The 18,353-nt window shown below is 41.1% G+C and overlaps 1 protein-coding gene across 1 annotated transcript in view; it reads right to left on the bottom strand.

Moving 5' to 3' along the window:
• Positions 1–18,353, bottom strand: part of ATP13A1 (ATPase 13A1) — a 33,516-nt gene that overhangs the window by 8,737 nt on the left and 6,426 nt on the right. The window contains exons 4-19 of the mRNA XM_026673831.2: positions 17,986–18,058; positions 17,524–17,679; positions 16,821–16,890; positions 16,115–16,221; positions 14,470–14,599; positions 14,019–14,074; positions 12,517–12,643; positions 11,903–12,040; positions 10,944–11,064; positions 10,592–10,749; positions 8,846–9,021; positions 6,382–6,492; positions 3,957–4,082; positions 2,630–2,735; positions 2,042–2,241; positions 115–211 (exon numbers count right to left, since the gene is read on the bottom strand). Of these exons, the coding sequence (XP_026529616.1) occupies positions 115–211; positions 2,042–2,241; positions 2,630–2,735; positions 3,957–4,082; positions 6,382–6,492; positions 8,846–9,021; positions 10,592–10,749; positions 10,944–11,064; positions 11,903–12,040; positions 12,517–12,643; positions 14,019–14,074; positions 14,470–14,599; positions 16,115–16,221; positions 16,821–16,890; positions 17,524–17,679; positions 17,986–18,058 (1,952 nt within the window). The remainder of the gene's footprint in view (positions 1–114; positions 212–2,041; positions 2,242–2,629; positions 2,736–3,956; positions 4,083–6,381; positions 6,493–8,845; positions 9,022–10,591; positions 10,750–10,943; positions 11,065–11,902; positions 12,041–12,516; positions 12,644–14,018; positions 14,075–14,469; positions 14,600–16,114; positions 16,222–16,820; positions 16,891–17,523; positions 17,680–17,985; positions 18,059–18,353) is intronic.

Below are 18,353 nucleotides of genomic sequence, written 5' to 3'. Positions count from 1 at the left end.
AGTATCCCTTTTTTAAGGATCACAATTCGTGGGAAGTTAATAATTAAGCAATTAAAACAACAAACAGGCCCAGTTTTCATCAAAATAACAATCTTTAAATGAACGAACACTCACCCACATCAGCATGCTTCAGAGCCCCCACATCATTAGTGCCATCCCCACACATCAGAGTCACATAGCCAAGCCCCTTCAGTGTTGTGATCACAAACTCCTATAATGGGAAAACAAAGAATCAACAAAGAAAATTTGCATAAATTTGCTCAGGTTCTCAACATGTGCAATTCTGTACCGACAGTCCACAATTTATGACTGTAGTTAAGTCCAGAATTATGGTCATAAGAGATTACAGTCATACGTCAAGGTACCATGTGACTACACTTGATTTTTATTTGGGGGGGTGGGATATTTTTTGTAGCTGTCGTTAAGAAAGGTCATTCTCTCCAATGGGCACTTTCTTTTGGCTGGAAACTCGGAAAAAAGTTGCAAAATTGCAGTCATGTAAACATGGGATGCCACTAACAATCATACAGGTGATTTGGCTGCCAAGTGCCCAAACAAAATGCAATGATATAACTGCAGAATGTGTGTAACTCTCCTAAACTTCAAACAGGAGTTATAGGTAGCTCTGGGGAAATCTGTTATAACTTCAAACAGTCATTAAATGACCAGATGCAAATCGAGGACTACCTGTAATCTCCTAAAATGAAAAAATAAATAAATAAGTCACAAATACACTAAAAACTTCACCAGGTTAGTACCGGCAAGGAAAAAAATACATACACAGTGACCCATTGAATCATTTCAGAGATGTGTAGATGAGTCCAATTCCAAGACTCTGAAATCTTAAGACACCTTCCACTAAGGCCATAGCTCTGCCTATCTTAAAATTTGTGGCTCTATTATGGCAGGTAACAAATGCCAACATAAAAAAGTACATGGGAACATATCATACTGGGTCAGCTTGTTTTTGTTCCTACATAACATTGCCTACCCTGAAAGAGAACAGTATGATGTATAAGTGTTTAGGTAGGTATGTGCTCTTCCATTCATTTTTTCACCGATGAACACAGAAGTTATTCTGGTAAGAAATGTTTTCATTTTCATGCATTATTGTACTAGTTGTATTTAACACTTGCCTTCCCAATACATCAGGACACTATGTGTCTTATCAAGCATCTCCCTCATTTATTGATCCAACAATCCATTGGCATAAGCAGTGACTGCTTTAAAATCAGTTCCATGAAATTCATGGTGTTTCTGGAATTTCTCTGTCCAACCTCTTCTCCGTTCTCTTTTTACAAATCTCGCGATAATCCAGGGAGTGCGTACGCTGTCAATTTACAGGAATGAGTGGCTTCTCAGGTCTTGCTCAAAATACAACTCGCATCACTGCTGGTTTTAACTGTACAAGTACCTTGACTTACAAGTTCATTTAGTGACCCTTGAAAGTTACAATGGCAGTGCAAAGTTAAAAAAAGTGACTTATGACCGTTTTTCACAATTACGACCTTGCAGCACCCCCCAATGGTCACTTGATCAGAATTCAGATGCTTGGCAACTGGTTTCATATTTATGACTGTTGCTGTGTCATGGGATCGATCCCCTTTTGCAACCTGCTAACAAGCAAAGTCAGTAGGGAAGCCAGATTCCTTTAACATCTGGGTTACTAACTCATCAGCTGCGGTGATTCACTTGATAACTTTGGCAAGGAAGGCCGGACAATGGGGCACAGCCCACTTAATGGATGTCTCACTTAACCACAGAACTTTGTGGTTATAAGTCGAGGACTGCCTGTAGTTGCTGAAATGGATGGGAATTGCAAGACACCATCATCACCAGCTGGAAGGCCAGTTTCTTCCCAGTTGCTGCAGAAAATTATTAACCTTACCACTTACTTCTAGAAGAGATGTGTCTGTTGTCGGACAAGATTTAGCAAACTGTAAATAAAAAATAAAATAAAAATATCCCCCCACCCCCCAATCTTTGTGTCAATCAGCCAAGGAGCAGTTGGGCTGGGCATCAAAGATAAGAGACCACCTGCCTTCTGCTTGGGTGCAACCCGTGCGAAGACCTGGATATGTGCAATGAGTTTAAGCAGCAGCTGCGAGTCTGTAGCTTGCAGGTGAGCGAGACCCTCCCCTGTGATGCACAGGTTGTGGTGGCTGGTCAGTTCCCGCAGTGAGTCTGGGACAATTGGGAGGACAGTAGTGCCGCTGATGGACTGCCATTTCCAACCGGAGCCTAGAGCAGACAAGGGAATTAAGGCACAGTGAGGTAGGTGGTGGTCTGTTTGGTAGCACTCCTTCAGGAAATTTAATACTGTGGGGTATCAGGGGAGTAATTCTCCTGGATACCACAGCTTGAAAATTAATCACCCAGTGAAAATCCATTGAAAACAACAGGCAGCAGCAACTACCAAAACAGCACCGTGTGATTTTTTTTTTTTTTTTACTGACTCCCAGGGAAAAAAGGGGCTAGGCGATGGCTTTCATATTGTCCTAGAGAGCAAATGCCGCATAAAGTGATGGCGTGCTCTATGCAAAGTGGCGGCAGCATCTGTCTTCTCTCCCTCCCTTGCTCCTCCCAGGGATTCCCCCCCACCTCCGCCCCCCACCTCCCCCAAATTTACCTTTACCAGGTGGCTGCAAAATGAGCGTCTGCTCCTTCTGGGTGAAGTGCAGCTCCTGGGCCACGTGGCAAGCCGTCAGTGGGCTGTCACCTGTTATCATCACTACCTGCAGAGTGGGGTTAAAAGGGTAGGTTTGTGTGCCACCTGACTATAGGCGACGTGCGGGGAAGCTGCTGTGCGTAAACAGCAACCTACTTCAGGACTAACTGCTTGAATAAGCAGCCGGTCAAACCGTGCACACGAAAGCAGCGTCCTGGCCAGTGGTCATTAAAAATGCCAGATCAGTATACTTCCTCCCCCTCCCCCCCCAAGCAATTTTGGACAGACGGTTTTGATCCTCTGTCTCTCAAATAAGGACATCCTATTGTGTATAATGGGATAAAGAGGGAATGCCCATGCTTCAAAACGGAAACATTGTGCTTGCCTTATGTCCTCCATTCCAAACAGGAGAAATATACATTATCCAAAAGAAGAACTGTTCACCTTCCATAATAGGAATACTATGCTTGGGTTGCTCAGTCCCCAAAGGAAAACCAGATGCCTGACTGGGTGTTCTTGTTTTTCATCGGCTCCTGTATGATTTTTTTGTTTGTTTGTTTGCTTAGCTGCTGCTTTAAGACCCAAAGATGCTTTTTTCAAGAGGCAACTGGAATTCTGGATTTTCTTTGAAGACATTTCGCTTCTCATCTAAAGAAGCTTCTTCAGCTCTGACCAGATGGTGGGGGAATGAAAGGATTTATACTCCTTGCAGACAACTAGTCATTTGCATTCTTTTAGCGGGTCATTAAGGTCACCTGGAGGTTTATGTGTATCATCAGGATCACCTGAGTGATACAAATGGGTGTGGAGCCTTATTGGAAGTGCTGAAAGGACTGTGTTGTATGTAGACAGGAGATATCCTGTTGGTGTAGCATCCCACCCCACTCTGTTGAGAGGGCTATTCAATTTTGACATAGACGACCTCTTTAAGCTTCTTGGGTGAGAAGCGAAACGTCTTCAAAGAAAAACCAGAAATTCCAGTTGCCTCTTGAAAAAAGCACCTTGGGGACAACCACGACCTGGATGACTGAGAATCTCCATGGACTGTTTTTTAAGAGTTATTCTGCTGCCCTAGCCAATTTATCTAAGGACATACAGACAAAATGATACTACAATATGTTTCATCCCTTTGGATTGGAGGAGGTGACAAAAGAGAAGTGCAGATCCGACAAACGTGAAGAGGGGATGAGGAATTAGGGAGACTGGTGAAATTGTGCAAAGTGGCTCAAACTTTTTTGCCTAGGCCCCTCTTCTTGGTTCCTTCCGCAGATTGTCAGCCACAACTCACATGGTGGGAAGCGTTCAGTATGTCACGGATAACTGGCTTCGAGTCGACTTTCAGAGGGCAGGAAACTACAATGAAGCCTGTGAACCTCAAGTCACATTCCAGGGCCTCCCGCTTTATTTCTCGTGCCTTTGGATAGGAAACAAAAAAGCTGATTATAGCTAAAACATTTTTACATTAATATAATAATATAGGAGCCTCTGTGGCGCAGTGGTTAGAGTGCAGTACTGCAAGCTACTTCTGCAGCCCAGCTGCCTACAATTTGGCAGTTCAAATCCCACCAGGCTCCAGGTTGACTCAGCCTTCCATCCTTCCGAGGTGGGTAAAATGAGGACCCAAATTGTTGGGGGCAATAATGCTGACTCTGTAAACTGCTTAGAGAGGGCTGGAAAGCACTATAAAGTGGTATATAAGTCTAAGTGCTATTGCTATAACACTCCCCCAATCTCAAACCCCATAAATGATAACTTGGAAATTACTCCACACCTTTCTAAAAGTCACAAAGTTAAGCATATTTATGAAATGAATCCATATTACATTTAAATATTTGTTTTCCTCCATACTCCAACATCTTTATGACTTTCATGTTTTATGACTCTACTTTCATTCCATGTTTGTCCTGAGTTAATAATATACCTAAGTCGGCCTTGATTTCAAATTGATTATTGATTTGGGCCTACTGCATCCCATGAAATAACCAATGTGCTTTTTTTAATTCAACAAAGCAAACCACACAACATAATGCATGAATACAACCTCTGCCAATAGGCCCTCTTCCTAGAACAACCCATTCCAATACAACTGCCCCCTTTCCCCACTCCTGCTTTTCTCTAGTTTATCCTCTGCTCCTTAAATCCACTGGAAACCATCTGTCCTCAGGTTTAGTTCTCAGTCTAAACTTTGCAGTGCATCGCAATTTAGGAGGGTTCATATCACAGAACATTCTTATCACACTGAGGAAGCTAATTCACACCATTTGCTCTATTCATGCTTTTTCTTTGCTTGCTTTTCTCCCTGTTGCTTGCTGTCTGGTCTATAGCAACAGCAGACCGTACCCGCTGCCCTTAAGAAAGGCTTTGCTATCCAAGGCCATGTTGCCTGCACTTCTACAGCTTATTATTTTTCCCAATTGGGCTCTTTCTAATTCCCTCACCCTCTCCGTTGCCTCATGCACCAGAGCAATTTTCCAAGTGGCAACTGTGCCACTGGCCTTTTGAGTACAGCAACATCACAATCGGTCGTGGGATTCAAATAATTTAACAACCGGTTTGTCTGTTGTCAGTTTGACTGTTGTAGGAGGCATGGCCCATCTCCACCGCACCTGCAGGATGAGCCTCCCATGACAACCAACCTGACCCTGGGGAAACTGGTTGTTAAAATTACCACCACCACACCACCACGGCTATCAAAGTGGGTCCTGGGAGCTGCGCTACAATGGAGAAACAGGAAATGGAGCGGCCAGCACAAGGGAAGGACGAAAGCAGCCGCCTCCTTCCCTTGCCTGTTTCTCCATTGCAATGCAGTGGATCGACTTGGATAGCGAGGGTGGGGTAATTTAACAATCCCTTCATTCGAACCAGTACAAACTGGATGAATCCCACCACTGATCACAATACTGCCTAAGCCACCACCCCCACCTGCCCCTCAAAAGCAGGATTTTGCCACATGAATGAGAAGTGGCCTCCCCCCTGCTTATTTAGAATTCTGTAGTTCTTTCCCCCGATTAGAGGAGAGAGGTTGGGCTTCGCGCTAAGAAAGGAGGCACCGACAGGCTTTACTCTTCTCTCTGTCTTCAATGAGACCTTCAGAATATGCAGAGGGTGGTTTGCTACCAAGAAGAAAATGGAACAATTCACAGTTAAGGTGGTCGTTCCCATTGGTCTCCCCCCTCCCCCCAAGTGTGAAGTAAATGGAAAGAATACCCCGCTTAAAAAAAGGAGCATGTAAGCCATTACCTATAAATCTAAAGGGACTATTGAGTTAGTCCCACTATCATTCATTGATTGTATCTCCCGGAGCACCGATGTATCTTACGGCAGGGGTCCCCAACCACCGGTCCGCGGACTGGTACCGGTCCGCGGAACAAGTCCTACTGGGCGCTGGTTGCTGGCGCCATCTTTTTGATGAAAAAGTGCTTCCGGTGAGCTTTTCCGGGTAGAAAGCTCACCGGAAGCACTTTTTCATCAAAAAGATAGGCGGCTGCGCTTCCGGTGAGCTTTTCCAGGTAGAAAGCCATTTCTACCCGGAAAAGCTCACGAGCGCTTATGCCGCCATTATTTGATGAAAAGTGCTTCCGTGAGGTCACCGAAGCACTTTTCATCAAAAAATGGCAGCGCCCAGCTGATGCCGGTACCGGGCCGCGCATAAAAAGGTTGGGGATCACTGTCTTACGGCACATACGAGCTGTGGGGGAAGATTTGAAGCTTACCTGCTGATGAGTGAGGTGCCCCAATTCTTTGTAGCCAAGGGCCAAAACTCTGGCTCCCTCACGTGATATCTCTGTGTGAATAGCGTCATAGGTACTTGGACACTGAGAGAACTGCACAAAAAGACAGCAACCATTACAATAAAAGACTGCTGAAAAGGAAAATCACGAAGCCAACTCGCATTTGCGTTCACATAGGAAAGGCACACGTCACTATGGGATGCAAAAGAGACTTCCAGCATGTGCTGGAAGTTCAGGGTCCTCCGGACTGGACACACAGACAAAAAAAAAAAAAAGATTTAGCCAATGTTATATTGCTCCAAACAGGCATCCTTCTGGGTAGGTTGGCATTATGGCTGCCAAATTTGCAGCCAATGATTATGGTTGAGGATACTGGTGCAATAGTCCTAACATAGCTGGAGGGCACCAGGAGTGTTGGAGGTACCTGCTCTGCTTTACCATACAAAATAGGAGTTAACTGATCAAATGGAGAAATGCAGATTGTCCTCGACTTGCAACCACAACAATTGGGACGAGAATTTCTGCTGGTAAGAAAAGGAAGCAAGTTGGCACCTGATTTTACCTTTTTATTTTTTTGCCATGGTTGTTAAGTAAAACGTCACAGCTGTTAAGCGAATCTGGCTTTCCCTGATTGACTTTGCTTGTCAGAAGCTGACTGGGAAAGTTGTTGCAAATCGTGATCACAAGATCCTGGGACATTGCATGGTTGGGATGCTGTGAGGGTTGTAAATGCAAGACCTGTCATAAGTCAAGGTCTACCTTTATCAGCCTGTGGATCATAGGCGCGTTTAACAGAACACCAATCTACATCCTTTCAGCTAACCCTGAAAAATAAGCCTTGTGACACTCGGATCACTGTTTCTTAACTAGTCTACCCTGTTCTGAAAAAAAAAGTCTGGTCCTGAAAAGCGACTACGCATTTTAATAAATATAATAGAATACAACATTATCATTATGTCCTCTTTAAAAAAAAAACCACTTGCAACAGACACTAGTTTAGTTGGCTTTATGAAAAGGCATTATCAACTTTATGAAGGATTCGTCTCTCAGTAGCTAAGGAAGTTGCATTTAACTGAGGTAGAAAGGCAGAATATAAAGCATATGAAGATTTATTCATAGTTTATTCAAGTTAAGAGTCATCATAGCAAATCAGATACTGGAGTAACCAGCAACAGAACACTGCCTCCATCTTATTCTCCTTTCCAGAGTATTGCAGCACAGCTGATCGTTGAATGCAACTCTTAACTTACTTGCAATCACATTCCAAATCTGGTCAGTAAAGCCAAGACTTTCTTCTCACTCTGTTCCCATCTAATATTACATCACAGTATTCTAAAAAAATATTTTGCAAGACTTGGAAAAATGTTCTCACAATTAAAACGGATGACCATCCAAACGGAAACATGGGTGGAGGTGAAATGTACACGCTGTAATTTTCTGCAGTAATTACACAGCTTTCTCCACTTGTATGTGGCAAGGCTATAGGTGGAGTTTTCTTTCCCAACCCTATTTGGTCTGACCAACGAAAGTATCATCAACAATTAGGCGCATGCAACAAATGCAAGCTTTCTTTGTGCAGCTATTCAAGCCGTTAAGAATCTCCCATGCCAAAGCAACTCAGATTTGCATGCGTTTGAGGCATCAATTTCATGGGCGTGTAATTAATTAAATCCCATTAATTTTTCCACTGGTTAATAATTAATCAATTCATTTGGAGGCTTTCCAGAAGAGACTGGACAGCCACTTGTCTGAAATGGTATAGAGCAAGGGTGTCAAACTCACGATGTCATGGCGGTGTCACGTGACATATCAGGACTTTCCCCCCCTTCGCTCAACTAGGTGTGGGCGTGGCCAACACGTGATGCATCTGGCCTGGGAGCTGGGAGTTTGACAGCTCTGGTATAGAACAGTGGTGGCTAACCTTTTTCGGCTCCTGTACCGAAAACTGCATGTATAAGCCAGCACCCAGAAGGCAATGCGAGCTGCCCTACCTCCACTGCACATGCGTGCAAGACCTCCGCACGCCGCACATCTCTGCACATGTGTGCAAGACCCCCACACACGCACCTCCCACACATGCATACCAGATACCCGACAATCAGCTGTTGGGCGGTGGTGCGTGCGCACATGCGCAGTGGACCTCTTCCAGGCGACCTCTCGCGTGCCGGCAGAAGTGGTTCTGCATGCCACTTCCGGCACGCGTACCATAGGTCCGCCATCATGGGTATAAAGTCTCCTATTTGAGCAAGGGGATGAACTAGAAAACTTTCAAGGTTCCTTCCAGCTCATTCTATTCTGTCCTGGCCCATTCACAACTTGAAACAAAAAAATGTTTATTGAAATGTATATACTGTTTCATGTATTTTGAAATCCCTTACAGCCGCCTTTGAAAACCACCACCACAACAACATGCCCACAGGGAAGGAATTTGCAGACAAGAGCTCACCATTTTATGCAGCATCTCCGGGGCCCCTTTCACAGTGGCAATGTAACACAGATCAGTGGATCCGACTTTCTCATAGGAAGCCAAGACCGACATTCTTTTCAGGGCACTGGCAAAATGAAAGCGCTGGTGAATTTTCAGTCCCTGAGTTTTAATACTTCGGGGGAAAACTTTCTCATCTGGAAACAAAGAGATCGGGAAATCCTGAAAGGGTTCAACATTGCAAGCGGTAACCTTCCCTTTGGATTCCGGGGTAGGGGAGGGAGGGTTTGGAGACAAAAGGAGCCCCTTTTTTGTACCGTTTATCCAAATGTCAGGAGCACACCTTCTCCCCTTCTTCAACCATGGGACCCTATCATGGAATCCCTTTAAAGGAGCAGAGGTGCTCCCAGAGACTGGGCATCCCAGACCCATCAAACACATTCAGTGTGCTGCGGACTCTCCAGAATCAAGAGCGGTAGGAATGCAGGCAGCGATCCATAGAATTTGGTGTAGTGGTTAAGGCATCAGTTTAGAAACCACAACATCTTGAGTTCTAGTCCTGCCTTGGGCGCAAAGCCAGCTTGAGTGACCTTGAGCTAGCCACACTTTTTTTTAGCCCTAGGAAGGAGACAAGGGCAAACCAATTCTGAAAAACATGGCCAAGAAATCTACAGGCAGTCATTAGGATTCAAAAACGGACTTAAGGGCACATACCCACCCTCCCTCAAAAAGAAAAAGAAAAGAAAAAAAAGAGGCAAATGTGGAGGCATTCTAAGGACAACCACATGATCAGCAGGAAATTTAAATCAGTAGGTTTTGCTAGAGTGATATTGCTAGCTCCATTATAATAAGGGAGAAGGGTGTGCAACTGGTGATTTGAATATTCCCCAAGGTGAACTGGTTGTGATAGATGTGATGTTTTGCAATGTACACACCTATATTGGGAAAACCATACAGCTCCATGTGTTGGTTCACTTACATTGCAAAACCCTTTTTTTGCATAAGGAAAGAGATAGAGAAAAGGTTTGTTTTTATTTTTTTGATAATAAAACTGTGAAATATGTCTAAATCGACTAGGATCAGAATTCCATATCTGATTTGGTTCTCAGCAATAATACATTCCAGAGGAAGGGATCTTGTGGCATAAAATTAAGGAAGAGGTTTTGTTTTTTTTAATTCATTAAAAACTTGTAAAGGGAAAGTAGGAAAGATATAATGTTGAGCTCAAACAGCTATTACAATAACAGATACTTGAACAGGCAACTGTACTTTTGTGGGCATCTCTTAAATCTTGAAAACTTGCTTTCGGAGTTACTTTTAACACAGGACCCATCAAGTACACCATTTAGATAGCAAGCATTTCTTCTGCTTGTTTTTCTTGCCAGGGGAAAGCTCACCATGGATATAACTCAATGGGATATTATGTTCAAGGTCCACCTACTGTGCCTTTCCCAGTTACCATTTACGTGGCCACTGAGTTTACAAAGTGACTCTGTGCTGATAAAGTAGGATTAAAATTAATAAATTCCAACAACTAAAGTGCAAACAACCCATTAACAAAAACAAGTTATTTTGCATGTTTGAGACATAATTCTCTGTATACTGCCCAAATGAAGTCTGTTAGCATAGAACAGATATGGGCATTTACATTCTTAGTTCCTTGCAACTCAGAAAATCTACCATGTTTCTGTAAAATGCCGGTGGGTCTTATAAAAACAGAGAGCAGGAAAAGCTGCTTTAGGGCACCCAGGAGCTAATCCAGCCTACCTTTTGTCAGAGTCCATTCCACAGCAGTTAGCATGGCTTTCTCCAGTGGGTCACCCACCAGTGTCCCATCATCCAGCTGCATCAAGGAATGACATGTGGCAATGACCCGATGCGTCTCAACTGGAATGTCCGACACAGGTGTCACTTCTTTCCCCTCTCTACAATAAGATCAAAAGGCCACAGCCTCAAACAATTGGCTCCCAACTTAAACACAACTAATTCCTGTGATCCTATCTCTTTATGATCTCTTTAGCATCAGGAAACAACAAAAACTACGAAAAGGAAACCGTGGGCAAGTCAATGGAGCAGAAATAAATTCCAAACAACTTTGCTTCCCTCAGCCTGGATTTACCTAAGCCCAGCCACACCTCTCACCACAAGGTTGTCACTGGTGAGTGTGCCAGTTTTATCAAAGCAGCAAATCTGGACCTTGCCCGCAAAGGGGATGCGGAATGGCTCTGTGCAATAAACATCTGCAAGAGACAAAAGACAGATATGGGTGAGCGTGCAATAATAAAAATCTGATGTTTCTTTACTTTTTATAAATACCCTCTATCCACTCCCCCCTCATTCACATTGTATTTACAAATTTAAAAATAGCTCCGCCTTATATATCTGAATGAACCCAGGCCACCACATAAGACAAACTGAAAATTATGGCTAGTACGATTTCGATTCCCCAAAAATGAAAGAAGGAATTGAGCAGAGAAGAATGTCAACTCATAAAATATTTTTTTGTTCTTTTTAGAGTTGACAACAGAAAGGGAGGGGGGAGCAGTGTGGCAGCTTACAAACCAAAAATGCATTCCATAAATGTTTTCAAAAATAGTAACTAGCTGACCAAAGTTTCTGCCACACAAAATTCTAACTGGAGAGCATGATTGATGACTCTTGGCTATGGATGTGTCCCATTGGAGAATATGAATTATGATACACCCAGGAGGTGGGGGAAAACCCAGGGTCGAGGGTGACAATGAATTATGTGTCTCAGAGTCGGCTACACCCAGGCAGTGCCGGACTTTTTAACTCCCAATAAATCCTTTTTGAAGTTTTGGAAGTTTGGCTCGAGACTCATGATTTAAATGGAAATACTTGAAAGCTCTTTACAGTTTGCTAAGTTTTACAAACCACATTTTTTTACATTTAAGGCTATAGTATCACAAACCACAATGTCCCAGCCAATCAAGTCAATAAGCAAAAGAATTAGTATAAAAGACGGGTGTTTCCCAGAAGCACAAATATCATTGTCTTTAAAACTTTTAACACTTTCAAAGTTTGCAGTCTCATTCTCCCATGAGTCTTGGAACTTACATAATTTGGCAAGAGCAATGAGTGAGGTGTTGACGGCTAAGGAAAGCTCAATGGGAAGTTCAGGGGGAACAACCGAGGTTAGTATTAAAGTACATTCCAGAAAGAGCTTGTAACGGTTCCTGCTGGGGTCTTTAGTGCCTTGGAAAGAGAAACAAGAGATACACATTTGCATATCATGGCTGCACAATTCACTAAGATGATTAAGTCCCAGAACACATGCTAGGGCACAATGAAACTATAAGTACATGAGGGGAAATCAAGTATCTTCTGACCTCAATCTACAGACTATCTACTGAATATCTGCATGATACTGAACCTTTTGAAGAATAAACAACTGAATTTTTTCCCTCGATAATCAATCTTGAAATGTATCAAGAATATTGTTTCTTTTTAAAATTCCTTCTTGCTCTTTAGTACAAGGATGTGCTACAATGCTGTGGAATCCAACAAACAACAACCAATCTCTTCCATAAAGCAACCAAATCAATAAGACACCTATCTCTTTAATAATGCAGCCATTCTAATTGAGTATCCCTTTTTGTACCTCATCAACACACTTGCCATTCCTACTGATGCTATATATTCTCTTCTTTATTACAGAGGCCCAAATTTACCTTCGATCCATACGTAGGCTGCAGCAGCAATGGCAAAGACAAGGAGAAAAAGAATGAAGATGAAAGTTTCCAAATTGTTGGCAGTTACCCGTTTCACCCCGAAGAGGATTGTACGTAAGAGCTTCCCCTAAGACAGAGAGAGGAAGAATAATCAGTCTGCTACTTCAGAGAAATTATTGACAGAATAGAACAAAAAATGTGACTAATATCTAGAGAAGTGTTCCCCATTTTATTAAAACAAGTTTTATTAATTTTCAAAACACACAAGTCATCATTATCCATTACATGTTTAAACCTTTTTCCATTATAAATTTAACAAATCAGATAAACTATAATTCTGTTTTAAACCATTTCCATATAAACATACAAAAACCTCTTATCCAATTTCCCTTTATTTCTCTTTACTCTTATTCAGTTTTATTATTATTATTTCATCTACTTCTTTCTGACTTAGTTACCATTATTCTTAAATTTCTACAAGGTTTTATTAATTCTCCCCCCAAAAAAACAACATATACACACAACACACAAAACATAAAAAAGATCTTTTTGGAAAGTAACTTGGACCCAGGTATCTCTCTTTTCATGGACTTCAATTATATTCAGGCTCATCTTACATATCATTACTTATTTTATTTACCATTCTAAGTCTTCTATATTAACTTCTCCACATATTTCACTCTTCTTGATTCTATCTTAATTAATCATCTTAATTTGAGTCATTATATTTATATCTTTGTCCATTCTCTATTGTATCTTTGTCTCATTCCTTTTAAAAAGAAAGAAATTTCTCCTGAAATCACTAATCAGAGTATGATGCCTTTCTATCTCCCCACTAAATTAATCAAATTAATCTTTAAAATACCCAATCCGATTTTGCTTGGTACATTCTAACTGAATAATATATCTAAAACAATTAAATACATAGTTAAGCAATAGATTTAAATATTAAAAACAAAATACTATAATGAAAGTTTTATAATAACATCAATACCATAAGTGTTCCCCATTTTAGAGTACTGTAGACATATTGAACTGCAACTCACGGAATTGTGGAATTTCCTTCCCTGCAGTATTATGCCCCCCCTCAAAAAAAGTCAATGTACTTTGGCTATCAAAACCCTGTCAGCAAATCTAACCACTCCCTTAAAACCCTAATGTTTAAAGAAACATTTTATTAAGGTTTAGGAATTTAAAAAGCCTCAAATTAAACATAAATAACACAGAATAGTAGAAAGCAGATGGAAGACTTGAAAACTGTTCCATATTTATTCAGACAATTGGGCTTTCTTTAAAATAAAGAGCAATCACACCGTCACAATTTCATCTTTGCTTTGAGTTCTATTTTTAAAGGACTTTGGGTAGTACTATGTCTTAGATTTGTAAGTTAATCAGACAGAATCATGAGCTCTGAATTACAAGTTTTGCTTCTTGAGCTGGAGAAATGAACCCCAGGATGAAGGCGCATGCCTGCTTTCACGCAAAAGCACAGAGGTTCTTACCTGAGAAGTATTAAAGCCTGTCCTCAGAACATAGGCCACACACCCATTATCAACAGCTGCAAAAGGGAGAAAGGAAAATATTGTATATTTCTATAAAACAGCTCTATAAAGTTTAAATGGGGAATTTGGATAAACACCCCCCCCCCAGCAAAGGTGAACACTATGGCAGTTATGCAAAATTTTAAAAAGTCATCATATATCAAATGAAAAAGGCAGAACTTATAAGTTGAAGAAAAGAGCCTGCTTGGACTAGCTGTATCAGTAAATTCAGTCAATGTGTTGCACTACCCTTTCTCAGAATCTGACAAAAGTGATCTGAGAAGCAGTATATGAGTACAATATTCTAGAAAAATGTTTTTCTAAGGGAAATTATAATTTATTGACCACCCCCCCATCTCTTCCCTTGTCCATGCTCCCAATTTTGTTCACACTAGTTTTGGTAGCTACATACGTTTCAGGCCAGTACTGGCTTTTTGTGGTGGAATATGCTGCACAACTTTTGTTCCCCCGAAAATGACATGCAACCTGGAATCCGCTTGCATATCCAGGACATTATCAGGATCCAAATCCTCAACTGGCTCCTGTAGGACAAAACAGAAGCGAATAACAATAAGCGAATAACACAAAATTTGCTGAGATAGGCAGAGTTGTAAGCAGCCAATCCTTGCTGAATTCTCTTTATATTTTTGCTTACACAAATCACATATTTTCTAGAATAAAATAATTATCCTTATTCAAATGACAGTTGGTCCCAGAATCAGGGAGATTATGATTTAAAGCAAAGCATAATTTTTAAGTTCCATGGGGAAACAGCAATACAAAGAGAGTCTGAACTTTTCTACTTTGATCAGCTTTTATATATAAAAATGAACTTTTTAACTTGCCACCTCCCTAAGAGAGGGGAATTAAACGGTGTACAATTTAATCAACACAACAAAATAATAAAACATTAAACCCGAATAATTTAAGATGAAAAATTTAAGAATGTAGAACATTATAAAATTGGAAGAGATGGAGAGATGCAAGATGGGGAGATGAAGAATTTTTAATATATGTGGCGGGAGGATGTTCTGATATTTAATATTATTTAATATAAAAACATTTTTACTGATGTATCAGTTTTGGGTATTTTGTGCATTTTTCCTTAATGTATGCCATTCTGTATGAATATTTAAAAGTAAAGATGAGAAATAACTATTTTAATCTATTTTTCACTTTAATTTCAATTGCAATGAGAAACGAGCAATGAAATGCCAACATACTTTCTCCTATTTATTACAATTGTGCATTACAACCATCCCATTTATCTATCATCCAGCATTCTCAATTATTTCAATTACATTTAGCTAATTAAATGTAATTACATTTAGCAGTTATCCTTGTTTTAATAATTCCTCTCTCTGCGTGAAAGAATATAACCTAGTCATTTCCCCACCTTCAACCAATAGGCAACATTGGTTCTTCCAATATCAGAAGGTACTTCTTCATAATCTTCCTTCGATACATACTTTACACTTGTGCAAAATCATTGTTTAGTCTCTTTCCTTCTCTCTCTTCACTTTTACAATGATTCTTGCAGTCTACCTGACTTCATTCTTTCCCCTTTATCCTGACTCCATTTCTAGGTCAAGGAAACAGCTTGTACAGCATGGCATTCTGACAACACTACTTGACCAAATTATAGTCACTAATAGGCAAACTGTCAATCTTGGAGCTGATCTGACTGAAGCTATCTTGGATGCTTTAGTATTGCCACACTGGAGCTGAAGGATAGAGAGGGGGGATTTTAAAGAGCTGGGGTTTTGTAGTCAAAACAAAATACTTCCTCTTGGGAACCAAGGACATCCTCACACCTGGGTAGAGGAAGACGGAGTGATGTCACCAGGCAACCAGACAGTGCCATGATTGGACCATATGACTGATTGTTTTGAGAAAGTTACAAACTTTTAATTAGTGAAAACCACAGAAGCTTTCAGAATAGGTTTTCACCAGATACATGCCAATATGAGATATCCAATAAAGCTATTCTTTGAGGAACCTACCCACCTCAGAGTTTTGCTTTCTATAGGTCTATTGCTTGGAACCCTGACACAAACCTTCATTTGAGGGACTGACTCTCCGGTCAACATGGCTTCGTCTACAATACACCTTCCTCGTAGCAGCAACATGTCACATGGTACAAGGTTTTCATGGGGAGAGCGGCCTGGAATAAAAAAGTTGAATGCTCAGAAAGGAGTTGAGAGGAAAAAATGGACTTAGTCAGGATCTAGATTAAGAATTGTGAAGGACTTGCAAGCTGTTCTTCCTTCCTCATCTTAGTGGAGCTCAGCCTGTCTAGGCAGCACCAATGAAGGATGATTTTCTCATTGAACAGCAAGAAAAGGTTGTTGGCATATCAATCCTGTTTTGCTAGTATGTTATATGCCTTCCTGAGTCTCTCCAATGAGACCCAAATGTTTTCTGCCTCTTCTATGCTACCTTCTGCAAGTTCACAAGGAAAATTACACAAGGAATGACCGGGGTGTGGGGGGTGGGGGAAACCTTCAGTACAGTTTTTGACATAAAAGCAACATTTTTACTAGCAAGTTCTTCCTCTCAGTAACAATATTAGCCTAAGTTCAGCTTACATCAGAACATGTAGCCTCACAGATCTGGACAGACTTCTTTCTGCCCTAATCCTCATTCGATACCTGGCAGTTTTACTGAGATATAGGAGTATCCGAATACAGACAAAAGCCAAAAACCCTTTGAAATAGAAAAGGGTAGGTAGTTTATTTGCAACAAGTAAGGAACCTCTATTACCGACTGAAACAATGTCCCCTGGAATGATCTCATCACTAGAAATTGGCCGCCACTTCCTGTTTCTGTAAACCTGAAACATAAAGAGACAGCAAAATAATATTTTTGATCCTCGGGCAGGATTGAAGTGGCTCTGGAGAAGCAATACCCGCCTATGTAACTTTCATGATACATTTAACCAAAAGAATAAAAATAATGTAATGTAAGAGTAGAAAATGGGTGGAATGAATATACACTTTCTTTGTAAATTTAGCCTGTTCCTAGATTTATTCAAAATTTAATCATTGCTTTCCCGGAAGAAACCAATACATTTTACAAGGCCAAGAAAAATGGAAAGAGACGCCTTAGAAGCCAGGGAATACTGGAAGGGGAGGAAAATGTACAGATTTGAATGACAAATACAAAAGATATTGATAATTAAGCACCTTTCTATCTTAGCTTCTAAGGTTCTGGCAACTGCTCCTGTCCTATTGAAATTCCCACATATCAACCACTCTGCTTTCCCTGACAGCTCTTCTTTCTAACAAGTACAGCAACTAACTGTTATTCACATCACCCCGAGCGATGGGACCTCCAGTATTCTGAAAGCTAACAGTTCATTAGAATCTCTGCAGATGGGAGGAGGGAGGGGGAGGAGGAGGAGGAGACAGCAGCACTGGAGCTTTCAAGTTTTACTTGAATCTCATCATCTTTTGCTCTTTCTTACCTGGATCATGTAGGGTTTGTTACCCATTTTTCGGATCTCAGACATGTTCCTCATTTGTTGCTGGACAAGGGATGCTTCAAAAGCTACCAGCATGGAAAGAGTGAAGACGCTATAATACCAGTATTCATCCAGGCACCACAGACCCACACAGAATACCTGTGAAAAACAGAATCAAAGGATTTTAGGGATCACACAGTTCAGCAACTTTTGGGAAGCTAGGAGCCACAATGAACTGTTTATATAAACATAAAACATTAATATTTCCACTTCCTTTGCTGAGGATGTCTGAACAAGTCCATACCAGCCAGCCAATTGCATAAACCAAAAGCTTGCAACTCATAATGATCTGGGAATCAACAGCTTTGAATGACAGCAGCATTTTGCTTACCCCTTTGTCAATTTAAGAAACAGACCAAATAGCAAAAAAGAAAAGAAAGACACTTGATGTTGTGCTTTTGTTACCTGAAAGACGAAGAAAGGAGCTGTTGCTCTCTCTTTGAAGAGTTCTAGGAATTCTGGCACAACCATTTCTGCCCTGTGTGAAAAGCAGAATCCTTGTTCATTTTAGCACTCGCCCTTTCTTGAGCCCACTCAATTTGCAAAACTTTCGGTTCTGCTGCATTTAACCTTCCGTATTCTGGGAGATATGACAACGTTGTCAAGAGGATCACAGATTCTCTACTTCTGCTTCGGATCCTGAAGGTTTCATTTTCTTTACCCATTTCTCGCTCGCTTCTCTTTTCACTTTGGCTTCATCAAATGTCCTTCAAAACTCAGAACTTTAAAACTTCAGGCACTACTTAACCAGGACTGCTCCTTAGTTGTCATTG

The sequence above is a fragment of the Notechis scutatus genome, chromosome 2 (genome assembly GCF_049901735.1).
Source record: "Notechis scutatus isolate UNSWTSFEM ecotype Mainland chromosome 2, rNotScu1.2, whole genome shotgun sequence".
Taxonomy (NCBI): Eukaryota; Metazoa; Chordata; class Lepidosauria; order Squamata; family Elapidae; genus Notechis; species Notechis scutatus.
The sequence above is the reverse complement of the archived record's forward strand: the minus strand, read 5'-3'. Positions and strand labels throughout refer to the sequence as shown.